The sequence below is a fragment of the Herpailurus yagouaroundi genome, unplaced genomic scaffold (assembly GCF_014898765.1).
Source record: "Herpailurus yagouaroundi ecotype Mexico unplaced genomic scaffold, PumYag 195, whole genome shotgun sequence".
Classification (NCBI taxonomy): domain Eukaryota; kingdom Metazoa; phylum Chordata; class Mammalia; order Carnivora; family Felidae; genus Herpailurus; species Herpailurus yagouaroundi.
Genome location: NW_024412426.1, coordinates 19,245,176 through 19,264,848, shown reverse-complemented (window position 1 = coordinate 19,264,848; position 19,673 = coordinate 19,245,176). Strand labels below are relative to the sequence as shown.

The 19,673-nt window shown below is 39.7% G+C and overlaps 1 protein-coding gene across 3 annotated transcripts in view; it reads left to right on the top strand.

The window, feature by feature from the left end:
- The first annotated feature begins 87 nt into the window (after positions 1–87).
- DARS2 (aspartyl-tRNA synthetase 2, mitochondrial) overlaps positions 88–19,673 on the top strand; it is a 29,510-nt gene continuing 9,924 nt past the window's right edge. Inside the window, exons 1-12 of one of the 3 annotated variants that reach the window (XM_040446756.1) lie at positions 88–756; positions 1,418–1,517; positions 3,193–3,259; positions 5,730–5,831; positions 6,228–6,323; positions 8,293–8,416; positions 9,109–9,155; positions 11,106–11,212; positions 12,006–12,075; positions 13,723–13,902; positions 15,448–15,555; positions 16,892–16,954. In XM_040446756.1, coding sequence (XP_040302690.1) covers positions 636–756; positions 1,418–1,517; positions 3,193–3,259; positions 5,730–5,831; positions 6,228–6,323; positions 8,293–8,416; positions 9,109–9,155; positions 11,106–11,212; positions 12,006–12,075; positions 13,723–13,902; positions 15,448–15,555; positions 16,892–16,954 — 1,185 coding nt within the window. In that variant the 5' untranslated portion in view covers positions 88–635. The remainder of the gene's footprint in view (positions 757–1,417; positions 1,518–3,192; positions 3,260–5,729; positions 5,832–6,227; positions 6,324–8,292; positions 8,417–9,108; positions 9,156–11,105; positions 11,213–12,005; positions 12,076–13,722; positions 13,903–15,447; positions 15,556–16,891; positions 16,955–19,673) is intronic. The other 2 variants (XM_040446754.1, XM_040446755.1) reach the window with 2 other exon arrangements.

Here is a 19,673-nt window from a genome sequence, read left to right as displayed (position 1 = left end):
AACATGGCGGCGGCAACTCTGCTCTGATTGGTTGAACTTGGGTGCTCGCGGAGCCGAATGAGAAGCGCTAGGCTCCCAGCAGTGATCTGGGTGTGGGTTCGGGCTTGAGAAGGTTTATGTGTTTGGGGTTTGCTCGCCCTCCCTTTTTTTGAAGACCGGAGGCCGGCCGCCAGGTGTGGGCGATTTGAAACCTGAGGCTGAGTTCCTGTTTTCCGTTCTGCCTGCGGGAACCTTTGGGGAAGCGTGGAAGGAAAGGAAGGGCGTGCGCTTGGTGACCGGCCCCTTCCTCTGCTTGGTCGCGGAGTCCCACCCTGCCGTGCTGTGTGGAATGGTTTTCGGCTCTTCTGGCCGCAGTTTGGTTTGTTAGAAGTGGAAACTGATGCATTGAGGGTGGAAAAAAGGTCTTTCCCCTATCCGTTCTCCAAGGACGCTAAAGAACTTGCAGATTTGTCTAGTTTCTAGACACGTGTACTGGAATGTTCAGCGGAAAATGGCTTAAATGTTGGAGAAGAGAGCAGGAACTCCTAGCATTTTAAGGGATTTGTGTATATTTCCTAACCTGACTTTTGACCACCATCCAACACCGGCAACTTGGGATTCGTAAGCGTCTCTCGCCATCCTGCTGCGGTTCCAACATGTTCTCCTGTTGGTTAAGTCGGCTGTGCAGGGGTTTATCCACACCCACCGGAAGGGTCACCCACCTGATCCAGGGCTCCCTCTCCAGAAGGCTGATGCTCAGTTCACAGAGAATTCCAGGTTGAAAGCAGTGAAGAGCTCTGTCCTCTAAACAGTACTTCCTGTTCTCTACGGCCGGAGTGCTCTTACTCCGTTTTCCTGTAGACTTAACTGGATATCCTTCTGTGTAGAGACAGATCACTCACTCCTTCCTGTCTTATAATGTAGATTTTCCCCTGGAGTTAAAAACAAAACAAAGCAGAAAAGTAACCACATGAATTCTGCTTTTAGCTGATGGTACTAATAAAAAGGATTCTTAAAAAATTCTTTAATATTTGAGAATATCTTGAATAGTGTTTTCTAGTGTACAAGTGACTGGTGTCACTGTAGATTCATACTAAAGCCATTTACCGTACCATCAAACTAATGTAATTCCTAAGGTCCGATTTGGGGAAAATGTGCGCTATTAAGAATAGGGTTAATTTTAGGTCTTAACGCAAATGCTATCTGATCAAATTTAGATTTCCTAAGACAGGGCAAAATTTACATTAAGACCATTAATTCACTTGGCTTTTGACACAGTTGCAGGTAAATCGAATAGTGATTGAATCAAATTACAGACTTCCAACTTACTTTGTAAGTTTAATTCATTGACATGTAATACCTAAAATGAAATAATTTAGGAGTCTTTACTGTTAAGCAATTCACAAATGATCTATTTTTAATCTTTTCTGCTTTAAAGAATTGAGTAGCTTTGTTGCTCGGACCAACACGTGCGGAGAATTGCGTTCTTCTCACTTAGGCCAGGAAGTCACCTTGTGTGGATGGATTCAGTACCGAAGGTAAACTGGCTTAAGAATGCCTGGTGGTTGTTTTCCCCCCAGTCAGTTCCGAACTTTTATTAATTTTCAACCAGTCAGAACAGTACAAACTTTGTAGCCCCTGCAGGATTCTCACAATGCATTCAGTTTCAGGGTTGTTTTGAAAGACCCAAATAGAGTCACTGGCATGACATCTGTTGAAGGGTGTAATAACGAAGCGTGTTCCACTGGACTGAATGTCCCTTGGCTTACTAAAGTTGAAGAGTTCCTAGGACCAGTAATTGGGAATGGGCCAGCTGGTAAGCTTCATTACCATGAAAAAAGCTTATTTTATTCCAAATTTAGGTAGAGAAAAACCCTAAAAGGATAAACAGTGATTCCTTAAGATTAAAGCCCATTTTGTTGTTCATCTCTGTATTCCAGCATGTACCTGAATAGTACATTAATTCACAATGAAGAGTTCCAAAATACATAGATTGTGTGGACTTCCTAAAGAATGTGTTCCAAATGGATGGATATTTGACCCATACATTTGGTGACTTTATCTCCTGAGCTCAAAATCTGAGGAGGCTTTCCGTACCTCCACCTGGTACTAAGGGCAGTATGAGAAATGTAGGTTGAATGCTAAAATGTTGGAATTTGAGGGATCTTTTGATGGTTTGTAGAAGTACTAAATTAGTAGTTGGACCTCCTCTAGAAATTGTATCTTTTATTTTAAGAGAAGAGTTTAGAAGCACCTGGGTGGCTCAGTTGGTTAAGTGTCCAACTCTCAATTTTGGTGCAGGTCATAGTCTCATGGTTCATGGGATCAGGACCCATATTGGACTCTGCTGACAGCACGGAGCCTGCTTGGGTTCTCTCTCCCTCTCCCTCGGCCTCCCTCTCTCTCTCTTTCAAAATAAATAAATAGACATTAAGTTCTTTAAAAAAGAGAGAGAAAAGAGTTTATACTGCTATATTTCAAAAATGACCAAGTAGATATTTCCAATATTCTAAAATATATTCTTTGGATTTTAATATGTGGAAAGTTCCCAAATTTAGTAAAATTTTCTTATAAAGACTTAAGCCAGTGAAAATTAAAAATTCGCCTTTTGGGGCACCTGGGCAGCTCAGGTGGTTAAGCGTCTGACTTTTGATTTCAGCTTAGGTCATGATCTCACAGTTGGTGAGTTCAAGCCCCACATCAGGCTCTTCTCTGACAGTGCAGAGCATGCTTGGGATTCTCTCTCTGCCCCTCCCCTGCTTGTGCACTCTCTCTCTGTCTCTCTCTCAAAATAAATAAATAGATAGATAGATAGATAGATAGATAAATATGCAAGCCATCTGGATAGCATTAGTAAGCTGTATATATAGCAGCTAAAAATTGAAATTGAAAATGGAAATTCTGGGGTGCCTGGCTAGCTCAAGTAGGCAGAGTGTGTGACTCTTGATCTCAGGGTTGTGAGTTCAAGTCCTGCCTTTGGCATGGAATTTACTTGAAAGAAAAAAAAGAAAAGAAAATGAAAAGTCGGTTTTTTTTCCATTAATTAGCTACATAGATAATTGCATGAATGTAGCTAATGAAAGCACATAATTATGTATTATAAAAACATGGAAAATTGCATGGGGTATTTTTTGTTTGTCTAATTTGTTTTGCCTGCTTACATTTTGGGTACAGAGATTTTATCTTAACATGTTCATTTTCTTCATTGATCAGGCAGAACATCTTCCTGGTGCTAAGAGATTTCCATGGACTTGTTCAAGTTGTCATTCCCCAGGATGAGGTAATAGTAGGTTTCCTACTGTTGTCTGAAAGCCTCTTTGATGCTGTGGTAGAATAAGCTAAGTATTTTGGAGGTTTTAAATTCAGAAGTTTATTGTTAATGAAACTAAAAACTATCATAAGCAACACTAAGACAAATGACCAACTGGGAAAAAATATGTGCAACTCATATCACAAAGGGCTAATTTCTCTAAAGGGCTATTTCAAATCAAAACAAACAAACAAAAAGACCAGTGAACCAGTAGAAATATGAACCCAGCATATGAAAATAAAATTTATGTAAAAGTAAATGTAAGTGGCTTAATAGGCATATGAAAATATGTTCAACCTCACTCATAGGAACAAAATTGTGAATTAAAACTACACAGAGTTGTCATTAAAACTGGATGGATAGCAAGCACACTGTGTTTGGGAAAACAAGTACTCATACATTCTTGTGGGGGAATACAAATTGGCACTAAGTCTACAGAGGGCAGTTTGGCAATATCAAATTAGTAAGTGTTTTAAAACATTCATTTCATTTCCAGTTAGTTATCTTACCCCTAAACTTACACAAATGCAAATGACATAAATACAAGGTTCTTGAGGCGCCTGGGTGGCACAGTCGGTTAAGCGTCTGACTTCAGCCAGGTCATGATCTTGCGGTCCGTGAGTTCGAGCCCCGCGTCAGACTCTGGGCTGATGGCTCAGAGCCTGGAGCCTGTTTCCGATTCTGTGTCTCCCTCTCTCTCTGCCCCTCCCCCGTTCATGCTCTGTCTCTCTCTGTCCCAAAAATAAATGTTGAAAAAAAAAAATTTTTTTTAAATAAAATAAAATAAATACAAGGTTCTTCATTACAGGAATTTTTTGTTTTTAATTTTTTTAATGTTTATTTTTGAGACGGAGACAGAGCGTGAGCAGGGGAGGGGCAGAGAGAGAGGGAGACGCAGAATCAGAAGCAGGATCCAGGCTCCGAGCTGTCAGCACAGAGACCGATGCGGGGCTCGAACCCACAAACCAGGAGATCATGACCTGAGCCAAAGTCAGAGGCTTTAATGACTCGAGCCACCCAGGCACCCTGTTTACAGGAATTTTTTTAATGTTTATTTATTTTTTTTTGAGAGAGAGAGAGAGAGAGAGAGAGTGTGTGTGTGTGTGTATGCATGAGCAGGGGAAGGATAGAGAGAGAGGAAGAGAGAGAATCCGAAGCAGACTCCAAGCTGTTAGCGCAGAGCCTGATGTGGGGCTGGAACTCATGAACTGTGAGATCATGATCTGAGCCAAAGTCAGGAGTTGAACATTTAACCGACTGAGCCAACCAGACACCCCAGGATTTTTTTAATAGAAAAAAATGGGGGAAAACCTTGATGCCCCCCTAAGAAGAGACTCCTATAAGAAGTGACGTACATCGCTATAGCCATAGAAAAAAGATGAAAGAAACTCTTTATGTGCTGATCTGGAAAAAAAATCCAAAATATATTGTCAAGTGAAAAAAACAGGATACAGAAGAGCACGTAGAGTCCTATTACCTGTATAAAAAGGGGTGTGTATGTGTGTTTGTTATGAAGTGTTCCTTCATATGAAACAATAATGTAAGTTTCTGGTAACAATGGGTACCTCTGGGGAGTGGGACTTTTACTGTATATTTATTTGTACCCTTTGAATTTTGAGCCGTGTGAAGGTACTACCTGCTCAAAAAATAATTACCATTAAAATTAGATGAACTAAAAATGCCAATGTCAGGGGCTCCTGGGTGATTCAGTCCATTGAGCATCTAACTCTTGATTTCAGCTGAGGTCATGATCTCACGGTTCATAAGTTCCAGCCCCACATGCAGAGCCTGCCTGGGATTCTTTTTCTGTGTCCTTCTCTCTCTCTGCCCCTCCCTTGCTCACATGCACTCGCTCACTCTCTCTCATTCTCAAAATAAATAAACATTAAAAAAAAAATAGCTCATGTGATACTTGTTGGGCAATATTGGTTTCTCTTGTAATGTTTACAAATGCTTGTATACCTAAGAAACATACGATTTATTCAGCTCTTAGTCTTTGAAGTAAGTGAAGAGCAGTGAATTATCTCTCAGGGATGAGGATCCAGAGCATAGCTAACCCAGAAGAATTCCTTTCATTTGGACTCCCATTATTGCTATTGGATTTAACTGCCCCCAAGACTAACTCTGGAGACAGTTGCCTTAAAAGTATGTAGGAATTGTTTACATCCATCATTCCCCTCATTTTCCTTTAAGGAAAAAATTTTTAAACTCTTACCTAATAGTTTTACTGGCTGTGTTCTATGGAGTCAAAATGGGGATGTCATTTACCAAAGCCTTTAATAAAGTCATTAAGGGCAGCCCCAGGATTTACGGCAGTATTTAAGGACAGTAGTTAAGCCGTGAGTATTTCTATTTCCATAAACCATAGACTACTGTAGTTACTACGTATTCCTTTAAGTTCATGTGTTCGTCAGAACTGTTTTCCTCTCTTATTCTATAGTCCGCTGCTTCTGTGAAGAAGATTTTATGTGAAGCCCCAATGGAGTCTGTGGTGCAAGTATCCGGGACGGTAATTTCCCGACCTCCAGGACAAGAGAATCCAGTGAGCAGTTTAGAAACCATGTATAAATTTGACCTGTATATATTTGCACTGTCTGCTCATTCAGCAAGAGACTGAGCACCTGCTAGACATCAGGCACGAAAAGCTCTGCAAGTTCTACCAATGATCCTACAGATTCCAAATCTTCACCACAAACACACACCTGTGCAGATGGTCATGTTAAGACATCTGTTAATGAGCACATCGACCACAGACATGCATAAGAATGTCAAAATCTGGCACACACATTTATGCTTTGGATTATGTGCTCTAAGCACCTACACATTTTACATATGTAAATGTAAATAAGTGCATGTGTCTTACAGATGTTCACCGTGTACATGTCCTGATGAGTGATTTTTTAAACATAGGTCTCTTCTGTCTGTCTCTCTCTTTAAGAAAATGCCAACAGGTGAGATTGAAATCAAAGTTAAATCAGCTCAACTTCTGAATACCTGCAAGAAGCTGCCCTTCGAAATTAAGGACTTCGTGAAGGTGCCATCCTTTGTTATTAAAAAATAATAGAGTATCTAGAAAATGTTGATAACCAGTAGTGTTTTCAGAGTTTTTAAAAGAAAAAGTTTAAAACACAAAATCAAGTGTTTTATTGTAGCTGTATTGTGTTCTTTTTCTTTATAATCTTTTTTTTTTTAAAGTTTATCTATGTATTTTGAGAGAGAGAGAGAGCGAGAGCATGCAAACAGAGAAAGTATCCCCAGCTCCACTAACAGCACAGAGCCTGATGCAGGACTCAATCCCACAAACCGTGAGATCATGACCTGGGCGGAAATCTAGAGTCAGACGCTTAGCCTTCTGAGCCACCCTAGGTGCCCCTGAAGTATTCTCTTCTATTCCTCTGTGAACTGTTCTGAAATAGCAACAATGCATTAAGCTGTTGCAGTTCCTAAACACCCATGCTGCTTTTTCAGACAGCTTGAAACATGGTTCTACCTTTAAGACTTGAGCTGTTATTTTCAAGTTTTTTGTTGCTTCTGTTTTACATTTTGAAGGAAAATTTGTGTCAAGCTTGGAAATAGTCAGATGGCATGGGGGGGATCCTGCATTTTTAAGTTTAAGCCTCTAACAGTGATAAAACATTTCCTTCACTTCCCAAGCATATAAACCTGATTATTGCAATTTAGGATGTTCTTTGCCAAAGTTTGAGAGGCTCTTGGAGCTAAATAGCTCTGGGGAGTACACCCAGATAATCTGGAGCTTTGTCACAATTATTTACAGTTCTAGATGTATATACATCTAATTTGTAAACTGATCTATGAAAAGGTTTTTAAATTGCATAGTCACTTAGTGTTACATTTAAGTTCTCAAAACTTAATCTTTTAAGTAGAAAAAGCAATATAATTACAGGGTTGATCCTTCTGTGGGGGAGGAAAAAGGAAATCCAGTTTTTCCCCCAGCTAAGCTTTCAGGACAAAGTGACAGTTCTTCTATTATCAAAGAAATAAGCTATTTGAGGAAAAAGGACTTAAAAAAAGTTGTCAGCACAGAGAGAGATGCAGAGATTTACAGGCTTGAAAATAAGATTTACAGGCTGAATGCAGTTCCTATGCATTCAGCCATGGAGATTCTGTCCCCTTGCATTTCTTCTACCTGTAGTCCAACTCAGGTGATAATGTCATAGCTGTTTGCACTCTGCTGTGTATTTAAAAAAAAAATTTTTTTTAATGTTTATTTTTGAGACAGAGAGAGACACAGCATGAGCAGGGAAGGGGCAGAGAGAGAGGGAGACACAGAATGTGAAGCAGGCTCCAGCCTCTGAGCTGTCAGCACAGAGCCCGACGTGGGGCTCGAGAACTCACGAACTGTGAGATCATGACCTGAGCCGAAGTCGGAAGCTTAACCGACTGAGCCACCCAGGCGCCCCTGCTGTGTATTGTTAAAAGATCTTTTAAGTCTTCAAATATTTTTTTCAAGACTCAACTGTGGGCTTAAATGAATGGATAAATGTTTAGTGAGAGTAGGCAAATTGCAATCAGTAAAAGGTAACAATAATAATAGTAAAAAAAAAAATAATAATGTAAAATCTATGCTAGTAACAAACTTAGCAGCTGTCAGAATTAAGAATGGTGTTCTAGAGGCACCTGAGTGACTCAGTCGGTTGAGCGTCCGACTCTTGATTTCAGCTCAGGTCATGGTCCCAGTGTCCCAAGGTTGTGGGATTGAGTCCCAAGTTGGGCTCCACACTAAGTGCAGAGCCTGCTTAAGATTCTCTGTCCCTCTCCCTCTCCTCTCTCTCCCTCTAGACCTCTACCCCTGCTCATTATCTCTCTCTCTAAAATAAAGGAAATGAAATATAAATAAATAAAAAAAGAATGGTGTTGTATTTATTCACGAATGGTGGAAACTAAAGATAAAACTGAAGTTTTTGAAAAGTCAAGCTCTGCATTAAATATCTTTTTAGTATTCAAAAAATGTTTGAACATAAAACTCTTTTAAATTTGTTTAGAAAACAGAGGCTCTTCGTTTGCAGTATCGCTACTTAGACTTGCGCAGTTTCCAAATGCAGTACAACCTGCGACTGAGGTCCCGGATGGTCATGAAAATGCGGGAATATCTCTGTAATCTACATGGTAAGGGACACCTCGATGAGCTTTTCAGCATGTCTACTGTTTTCGTCAGCAGTTTTATTTATTTATTTATTTATTTATTTATTTATTTATTTATTTATTTAGCATCATTGGATCTCAAGTTGCCAGAGGTCTGGAATTCTTTTAATGTGTAAAGCAGTTTTTGAAGAAAAGTTTATTTCCAAGTGTTGTGTCTTAGAGCATAATTTAGCTCTCTATTAGGTCACAAATACAGCCGTTTAAAGGTGTTGTCTTGAAGGTGGGACAGCCCTTTGGCTGTTATCTCTAAGTTTTCTTAATTCTTTATCATGCTTATACTAATTTGTTAAGAGCTCAGAAATGTCCTGTGAATTAAACTAGACTCTTCATTCAGTCCTGGGTTTTTTTTCCTACTATGTTTACATTATTTTTACTATACTAGCAGAACATTTAGAAAACCAAAACAGTTCAGTAGACAAGAATCCATCAAATAGAATTATTTCATGACAAAAGTGTCACTTTATGAACCAATAGGGTTTTATGAAAATTTTCAGCTTCTTTCTTGGATGTGTGGAAATCAGCATTCAGTAGACATGGTAACTTATTTCAGTCAAAATTCCTAATTAAAATGTAGCCTCAGATTTGTTGAATTGAATCGTAGACAACATATTTGACAAATTCCTATGTGTTAAATTCTGATGCTTCTCTCTTTTTAGGGTTTGTGGATATAGAAACACCAACATTGTTTAAGAGGACTCCAGGGGTATGTATATTCCTTAAATCAGCCTACTAACAATATCCTACTAGTTATGAAATTGGACCACTTTTTTATATTCACTTGGCTATATTTTTTCCATATATTTTACTGCCTCAAGATGGTCATATTAAGTAGGTTTGGGTGCTGTTTTTTTAATTTTTTTTTTTATGTTTATTTATTTTTAAGAGAGAGAGAGACAAAGCACAAACAGGGGAGGGGCAGAGAGAGGGAGACATGGAATCTGAAGCAGGCTCCAGGTTCTGAGCTGTCAGCACAAAGCGCGACTCAGGGCTTGAACTCATGAGCCATGAGATCATGACCTGAGCCGAAGTCGCACGCTTAACCGTCTTCCACCTAGGCACCCCTAGGTTTTGTTAAGAATTGAGAAAGTTGGGGGCCCCTGGGTGGCTCAGTTGGTTAAGCGTTTGACTCTTAGGTTTCAGCTCAGGTCATGATTTCAAGGTCATGAGATTGAGCCCTGGCTCTGTGCTGAGTGTGGAGCCTGCTTTGGATTTTCTGTCTCTCTGCCCCTCCCCTACTTGTGCTCTCTCTGTCTCTCTCTCCCTCCCTCTGTTCTCTCTCTCTCTGTCTCTCTCAAATAAGTAAATAAGCATTTCTTTAAAATTAATAATAATGAATTGTTTCCTTAAAAATAAACCCCTTGTTCATTAAGAACTGATATTTTTTTTTTAACATTTATTTTTTGAGAGAGAGAGAGAGCATGAGCAGGGGAGGTGCAGAGAGAGAGAGAGAGAGAGAGAGAGTCACAGAATCTGAAGCAGGCTCCAGGCTCCGAGCTGTCAGCACAGAGCCCAACATGGGGCTTGAACTCACGAACCATAAGATCATGACCTGAGCAGAAGTCAGACGCTTTACTGACTGAGCCACCCAGGCAACCCAAGAATTAAAATTTCCAAACATTGGTATTTACTCTATTTATACAGTCTATGGACTTATAAAACTGTAGTTTAATTTTAAAAAGCAGTCAGTGGGGTGCCTGGGTGGCTCAGTCAGTTGAGGGTCTAACTCTTGATTTTGGCCCAGATCATGATCCCAGGGTCGTGAGATTGGGCCCCACGCTGAGCGAGGAGCTTGCTTGACATTCTGTCTCTCTCTGTCTCTCTGTCCCTCGACCCCACTTGCACTCTCACTCTCTCTAAAATAAAATTTGAGGGGCACCTGGGTGGCTCAGTCGGTTAAGTGTCTGGCTTCAGCTCATGTCATGATCTCATGGATTGTGAGTTCGAGCCCCACGAAGGGCTCTGTGCTGACAGAGCCTGGAGCCTGCTTCAGATTCTGTGTCTCCCTCTCGTTTCCCCTCCCCAACTTGAGCTCTCTCTCTCTTTCTCTCTCTTTCTCTCTCTCAAAAATAAATAAACATTTAAAAACTTTAAAAATAAATAGGTAAAATAAAAGAATTTTTTTTAAAAAAGCAGTTAGCAATTATTAGAAAGGAATTGCACAAAATTCTTTAAGCTAGTAACAGAATTCGAAAATCATTTCAACAAGCATACATTTATTACCTACTATGTGCAAACATAGTTTAAAGCCTACTATGTGCAAGCCTTTTGGGGGACTAAAAGATAAGCAAGAAATGATCTGTCATTGATCTTTAGTCAATTTCTTTTTTTTTTTTAATTTTTTTTTTCTTTTAATGTTTATTTATTTCTGAGACAGAGAGAGACAGAGCATGAGTGGGGGAGGGGCAGAGAGAGAGGGAGACACAGAATCAGAAGCAAGCTCCAGGCTTTAAGCTGTCAGCACAGAGCCCGATGCGGGGCTCGAACTCACAAACCGTGAGATCATGACCTGAGCCGAAGTCGGTTGCCTAACTGACGCCCGCCCTCCTAGGCTCCCCGATCTTTAATTTCAGCGATGAGCTGAAGTATTAACTTCCACCAGGCCTTAGGTTTGATTTTGTTAACAATATTTCTGCTCTCCTTCTCTCATTAAAAGGGTGCAAAAGAGTTTGTAATACCATCCAGGGAACCTGGAAAGTTTTATTGTCTCCCTCAGAGTCCTCAACAGTTTAAGCAGCTTCTGATGGTTGGTGGTTTAGACAGGTGAGCTCTATTGCTAGTAGTTCGTTGTCAGAAAAAGAAGGGGGAGGGAGGTGGAGAGGAGAAAAGGGAACACAAAATATCTGATCTCTTAAAAGAAGTTAGGAAATGTGTGAGCATTTGGAAAATACTTCTAAAATACCCTAAACATTATAGTCGTTATTGAGTAAAGATTTTTTGGGTGGCCACCATATGCAAAGCTCTATGCTAGTAGATGTGCAGGGAATTAGAAACCAAAAAGAATAGGTTTCGCTCTCCAGGAGTTAATGAATGCAGTAAGACAGAGTAATAAATAAAACCAACTGTGATAGAACCCAAAAATAAATTTGTTAAGGGTTGCAAACTTGGTGTAAAGAGGTTTGAAATGATATTGTTTTGGGAAATAGGAAAAAAATCTTTGTGGGCGAGGCCTTCTGGGATAATGCGGGGTCTCAGCAGATGAAGATGAGAATGGGAACGGCCTGGCACAAGCCATGGAGTGACAAGTGTTTCACTTTGGCCAAAGCAAAGCAAAGCAAAGAGCGTGTGTAAAGCACTATAGACTGCCTTGCATGCCAATCTAATATATGAATATCAGAAGGTGCCCTTGTATATTTTTAAGACAACGTATAGTTTCTTGTGGGTCTGCTGTATATCTGCTTAGATTAGAGCATCATAAAGAATTTTTAAATTTCTTATGTTCCTCCAGGTACCATTATTAATTTATTTCATAGACTGCCCTGCCATGAACGTTTGGGGAAAAGTATGTGTATCTTCCTAGAATCATGCCTCAAATCGTGCTATTTTTCAATTGTAGATATTTTCAGGTTGCCCGATGTTACCGAGATGAAGGTTCGAGACCAGACCGACAGCCCGAGTTTACTCAGGTACTAAGTTATGTTCACTTTTGTCTCTCACTTACTCAGCCTTGCTATGGCCACGCATTTCAAGACCGGGCCGTAATTTCATACACAGGCTATACCTTGTTCTATTGCACTCCCCTCTCGCATGCTTCATGGACATCGCCTCGTTTACAGGTTGAGGGTTGTGGCAGCCCCGTGTGGGGCAAGTATCCGCACTGATTTTCCAATGGCATTTGTTCACTTTGAGTCTTTGTGTCACGTTTTGGGTAATCCTTGCAGTATTTCAAACTTTTCATGAATATTATATTTGTTTTGGTGATCTGTGACCAGTGCGACTCACTGAAAGCTCAGATGGTGCTTAGCATTTTTTTTAGCAATAAAGTGTTTTTAATTAAGGTGTATACATTCTTTTAGACATAATGCTATTGCACACTTAATAGACTACAGTATAGTGAAACATACCTTTTTTTTTTAAGTTTTATTTATTTATTTTGAGAGTGAGAAAGACGTGGGATAGAGGGGCAGAAAGAGAGGGAGAGAGAGAGAATCGCAAGCAGGTTCAGCACTGTCAGCACAGAGCCCGATGTGGGGCTTGAACCCATGAACCGTGAGATCATGACCTGAGCCGAAACCAAGAGTTGGTAGCTTAATCAACTGAGCCACCCAGGTGCCCTAAACATAACTTTTATATACAGTAGGAAACCAAAAAATTAATTTGACCAACTTTATTGTGATATTCACTTTCTTGCGGTGGTCTGGAACCAAACCCACAATATCTCTAGTGTATGCCAGTGCTTTACTGCTCATTACATTTATTCATCAGATGTTTAATTAAACTAACCTGCAGTTGAGACACTAATGGTTTAATTTTTGATCCATTCCATATGTACGTTTTATAAGGAGTATAGTCATCAACTAAGAAATGCCAGAGATTCCAACAGTGTTTTAATTGCCATGGTAGGATAAAGTTCTTAAAACAAATCTCGTACGTTAAGAATCAACAATTCTGGGGCGCCTGGGTGGCGCAGTCGGTTAAGCGTCTGACTTCAACCAGGTCACGATCTCACGGTCCGTGAGTTCGAGCCCCGCGTCGGGCTCTGGGCTGATGGCTCAGAGCCTGGAGCCTGTTTCCGATTCTGTGTCTCCCTCTCTCTCTGCCCCTCCCCCGTTCATGCTCTGTCTCTCTCTGTCCCAAAAATAAATAAACATTGAAAAAAAAAAAAAAAAGAATCAACAATTCTGTATGTTGGTATTTAATCTGTCTAATCTTTGGACTCATCAAATCTATCATGATTTGATTGTTGTATGATACCATGTTAATCAGTATGGTGAAGTGCAAAAATCATAAGCTTTGGAGTTGGCCAGACCTGGAATCAAATGCAGCTTCACTATTTACTAACTGCATGTACACAGGCAAGTTACATAGCCTCTCCCAGCCTTCAGCTATGAGAATAGCGACGAGAACTAAGCAAGCTGATATTTGTAAAGCATTCACACAATGCCTGACATAAAACAGATGTACAGTAATATTTGTCCCCCCAACTTTCATCCACGCATTGAGTATTTTTATGCAGAATCCTGTGGTAACTTGAAACCAGAGAAATATATAAATATGTACAGATTAATATCATGGCTGTTTAAGTTAGTTTCCATATGTTATTTTGGTTTCAGATTGACATAGAGATGTCTTTTGTAGACCAGATTGGAATCCGGAGTCTAATTGAGGGCTTGCTCCAGTATTCCTGGCCCAGTGATAAAGATCCTGTGATGGTTCCTTTTCCTTCTATGACTTTTGCTGAGGCATTGGCCAGCTATGGAACTGATAAACCTGACACTCGCTTTGGGATGAAGGTACCTCTCTTCACTTTTCCAAGACTCTGCCCCACATAGTCCTAGTCTTTTAAACCACTTTGAAATTTACAACAAATTACACACACTGTTACATTTTTTGTTGTTAATCTTAGCCTTGTTACCAAGCTACAGCAAGAGAGAATAATAGCCCATTAAAACTGTAGTAATTTTTTTCTGTCTACTGTATTCTAAGACCCATTTCTAAGAGCAAGGTTCTTGCTATAAAGTTTTTATTACTGAGAATTTATTAATTATGTGGATGTTAGCGGTAACTTGAAAGGAAAAAAAAAGCCCTATTCTTTCCTATTCAATTTTTCTTAAGCTAAAATGACACTTGGAAGACAGATGATTAAGAGTTATTCTTTTTTGGTGCGCCTGGGTTGCTCAGTCGGTTAAGCATCTGACTTTGGCTCAGGTCATGATCTCACAGTCCATGAGTTCAAGCCCGCGTCGGGCTCTGTGCTGACAGCTCAGAGCCTGAGCCTGCTTCAGATTCTGTGTCTCCCTCTCTCTGACCCTCCCCCATTCATGCTCTGTCTCTCTGTCTCAAAAATAAATAAACATTAAAAAAAAAATTTTTTTTTAAATAGTTATTCTTTTTCCCTAGCCTATAAAGAGCTCAAACATATGGAAATGTTTATTCAAAGTATCAAAATCTACACATTTTTAACTAAGGGTAAGGGTCGTATTTCTATAGAGCAGTTTCCATTAGCAAAGCCTCTCATTCATTTGCTCTTAGGAACAGCCCTTCATGTCTGTCATGCTGGTGACATTTCTGTATCCCATTTCTCAGTGCACATTCCTTAGAAGTTGAAGTTCTACTTCGTCTATAAATAGATAGCATTAGGATGTTTTAGGATGAAAAATATATAATATACAAAGTCCTAATTACCAGCTTAACAGCTGTCAACTTCACCACTCTTTATTTCTTCTTTTGTAATGTGAAATAGTGGTTCTTTTTTAAATTTTTTTCATGTTTATTTATTTATTTTGAGAGAGAGAGAGAGAGAGAGTATGTGGGCACACACGAGTGGGAGGAGGGCAGAGGGGAGGAGGAAGAGAGAGAATCCCAAGCAGGCTCCACACTGTTAAGCGCAAAGCCCAGCTCAGGGCTCAAGCTCATGAACCATCATCAACCGTGATTTTGAGCTGAGATTAAGAGTTGGATGTTCACTCGACTGAGCCACCCAGGTGCCCCTGTTAAGTCAGACTTATTAGGTTAAATTCTGGCTCTGCCACCCACCAGCTGTGTCATCTTGGCTGATTTAGTGTCCTCTCTGTGCCTTGGTTTCCTCATATGTTACATGGGAATAATGAGAATACCTATCTTAGAATCTGTTGTACTGATTAAATCAATTAATAATAATGAATAATACATTAGAATATTAACCCTTGTCATGGTGCCCAATGCATGGTAAACACTATGAATGCACTCTATAAATGTTAATAAGATCTACTGGGTTCTTTAGAATCTTGTTTGTAAACGTTTTTGAGATAAAAATCACTTCACTTTTTACTTACCCTTTTTTGTTGCCCATTTTATAGATTGTAGATATTAGTGATGTGTTCAGAAACACAAAGGTTGGATTTCTTCAAGATGCACTTAGTAAACCCCAAGGAACGGTCAAGGCCATATGTATCTCTGAAGGAGCAGTAAGTCATGTACAGTTCTGTTTCTCTAGAGCGTATATTTGGGAAGTAGATATGTTCAACAGTGGCACATTTAAACTTCAAGAAGAACAATTCTTTTCATAAGAATATATATTTTCATATGAAGTCTAATAGTGTCCCCAAAATTGTAAGTGGAGAATAAAACCTTGTGAGTATGAGTTTACACTCCAGATCTAGAGGTTTTTTCCTTCCTTTTAAAAAATGCTGTAAAGTACTCCTCTACTTCATCTGGGCTCATTCCCACCAGTGATGAGCATGAAATCGTGTTCATACCCTGCCTCCAGCCTCAGTTTATCCAAAGGCTCCCAGCCCCTATCAGCTCCAGCACTTGCATGTTGGTTCTCAGTCTTCCCAGGGCTCTGGTCTTGTCTGCGTTCAGACAGGGGAGGAGAAAAGAAGTGATGCTGTGAAAAGCAAAAGACGAAAAACAAGGGCAGGAGAAGGAATGGTTGGTCTAGGCGAACACTGACCCTGAAGCGATGAGACACGTCTGTTTTCTGGAGTTAGCCCACCTGTGCTGAACGTAATTTAATAAGAGGGGTTCCAGAAGTACTTTGAAGAAAATTACTAGTTTGAAAGACTACTCATTTGTATACTGGAGCATATTAGTGTATTCAAAATGGGAATGAGAATTCAGTCTCATTACTTTTTATTCACCTCACGTTTAGTGGAAAGTAATTTGTGTCCATACTCTAGACATAATGAATGTGTCCAGGTAAGCTCAGTGTAATATATATTGTGTATTGTTATTGTTTGCCTCGATTTGTGTATGCCCGGTCTTCCCCATGCATATTATAAGAAGTGTGGGGTTGTGAACCATGTCTCCACCTTTTTGTGTCTCCCATACCTAGTCTAGTGCCCCAAGAATATTAGTTATGATGATGGTCAGAGCGTCTCACTTAGAAAGCTTGATGATTTAGATGATTTAGAAAAAGTAAGATATAAAAGGCATTTTAAGACCTGAAATAAGCAAATTCTGAGTCCTCTTTTTGATCTGAAAGTTATTTTTTCTTACACAATTCAGTTGTAAAGATTCGTTTTGAACATTTACCCTCCATATCACACACACAGGATCTTCTGTGGAATACATTCACAGCCATTTCCAGTGAGGCCTGCATAATTAGGGGGGGCGGGGGGGAATATTAATAGGCCCTGTTACAAGCTTTAAAATTTTGTCCCTTGGAAGCAGAAACTAAACTTCTGTTGAATCCTACTATTGCGATGGAAGGACACAAAATATATTTGTATCCCATTTGATATCATAGACATGTTTATGAAGCCGTCATATTGTAAGCTTACTTTGATTTTCTTTCATCAGAAATACTTAAAAAGGAAGGACATTGAATCTCTTAGAAAATTGGCAGCTGACCATTTTAATCAGGTAAGGATTTAATTGCAACAGTTTTTTTCTCTTTTAGGGATCCAATATTTTTAATAATTGTTAGAGCTCTTATACAGTCATTAGTTTTGAGGTCTTGTTACTTCAGAACATTTTTTGTCTTTTTATTATTGTCTTTTTATTACTAAAGTTAATCTAATCCCAATTCACCATTAATCAAAATGTGAAAGTTCAACCATAGTTTTTAAAATAAATGTGGAATTTAGGGCACCTGGGTGGCTCCGTCGGTTGGGCATCTGACTTTGGCTCAGGTCATGATCTCACGGCTCGTGGGTTCGAGCCCCACATCGGGCTCTGTGCTGACAGCTCAGAGCCTGGAGCCTGCTGCAGATTCTGTGTCTCCCTCTGTCTCTGTCACTCCCCCACTCATGCTCTGTCTCTCTCTCTCTCTCAAAAATAAATAAACATTAAAAAAAATTTAATAAATATGGAATTTTAATTCAGTTAGGAGTAGATTAGAGCCCCGTATGCCCAAGGTTTGAAAGAAAGCCTGCATTCATTGCTCTTCCCATACCCGTTTTAAAATCCAGAATACACCTTTGACAGACACGTGTGTGTTCTTGGCTTGGTGAATGGTAGGACTGAACTATGGAGGACCGGGAGTGGGGGATGGGCCTTCTTATCTTGTCACTGGACCTGTTGATGGCCTCAGCCCTTTCAGAATCAGTAACTTTAAAAAAAATCATGCTCTTTGGGTCATTGGTTTTCTGTGATATGCTTTACAGAAAACATTCTAAATACGAGAAGACTATGTTCATCATAGTATCATTTATAATAGGAATAAAATGAAATTATATGGGAATGATTAAATAAAGTAAACGCAAAGGAATTAAAATTGCTTTTTATTTTTAAGTTCATTTATTTTGAGAGAGAGAAATCACGAGTGGGGTAGGGCAGAGAGAGAGGGGAGAGAGTCCCAAGCAGGCTCCGAGCTGTCCGCGCAGAGCCCAATGTGGGGTTCAAACTCAAGAACCGTGAGATCATGACCTGAGCCAAAACCAAGAATTGAATTCTTTTTTTTTTTTTTAATTTTTTTTTTCAACGTTTATTTATTTTTGGGACAGAGAGAGACAGAGCATGAACGGGGGAGGAGCAGAGAGAGAGGGAGACACAGAATCGGAAACAGGCTCCAGGTTCTGAGCCATCAGCCCAGAGCCTGATGCGGGGCTCGAACTCACGGACCACGAGATCGTGACCTGGCTGAAGTTGGACGCTTAACCGACTGCGCCACCCAGGCGCCCCCCAAAAATTGAATTCTTAACCAACTGAGTCACCCAAGTGCCCCTAGAGTTGTTTTTTAAAACTTTGTCTCCAAAGAGTTTGTAGTATGGAGGTTATGTTCATGTTGTAATGATTTGTATGAAAAGGAAAATACAGAATTATATAAACACTGCTCATAACCATGTAAAAACACAGTATTTGTGGGGCACCTGGATGGCTCAGTCAATTGAGCAGCTGACTCTCAATCTCAGCTCAGGTCTTGATCTCAGGGTCATGAGTTCAAGCCCCACATTTGTCTCTGCACTGTGCCGGAAGCCTACCTAACACACAAAACAAAAACTCACAGTATTTGAGTATTGAAAATGGACTCCCCACCCCTCCCACCGCCATATCATACCTCAGGCTTAAAGGGATTTTTCAATAAGAAAGAAAAAGATTAGGATAATGATTTCCAAAATAGGTCAAGGCAAAATGACAAAAGTCAGAATAATATAAAAAGCTTTTCATAAAGTTAAATGAGTTTAAAGAATGATCCATTACATCTCGTTGTTCTTTGACGTAGAAGTTTTTTTTTCTTTTATGAAATGAGGTACTAGTAGATAATGTTTTAGGTTTGTTTTATGCCCTTGAAAAAATTCAAAATTGGCAATTCTAGATCTCCCAATTTTGTTTCTTCACTTTTATCTTTCCAGTGTTTGAAATCTGTATCTAGAAACCACAGGATCAGTAGCCTTTAGTTGATAGAACTCTTATTAAATTTTCTGCTTTTCCTCTTCTTCTCTTTTCCTCTTTTCTTTTTTACTTTTCTAACTTCCTGGATTTTTATAGAAGAAATGGGCACTGCTTCTGTTTTTTCAATGTATTTATTTACTTATTTATTTGTTTTTAAGTGTTTATTTATTTTTGAGAGAGAGAACATGCGTGTGATCAGGGGAGGGGCAGAGAGAGGATAGGGGACAGAGAATCTGGAGCGGGCTCCGTGATGACAGCAGCAAGCCCGATGTGGGGCTCGAACTCATGAACCATGAAATCATGACCTGAGCCAAAGTTGGATGCTCAACTGACTGAGCCACCCAGGTCCCCTGTTTTTTTCATATTATTAATATATTCTAACTTGGCTTACATTTGTAATATGTGTATGAATTAGCAATATGCTACATGCACATAGGTAAAAACACAAATGGTAAAGAAGGATTAACAATGAGATGCAATAAGTGTTTGCTCTAGCTCATGCCACTTCAGACCCACTCCAACCAGAGTGCTTCCATTTTTAGATATGTATCTACATACTGCCTTTTTTTTTTACTTCTCCATTTTGAACTTTATCTGTTAACTTCCTGCATGAGAGACACAGCTCCCATACACAAGCCACACCTAACTACTCTGTACCTTCTGCACAGCTGTCTTTCTGACCTTTTCTTCATCCTGCTTCTGAGTTGAAGCCACTTTCCCTGGATCCCAGATCTTCCTCTTTCTTATT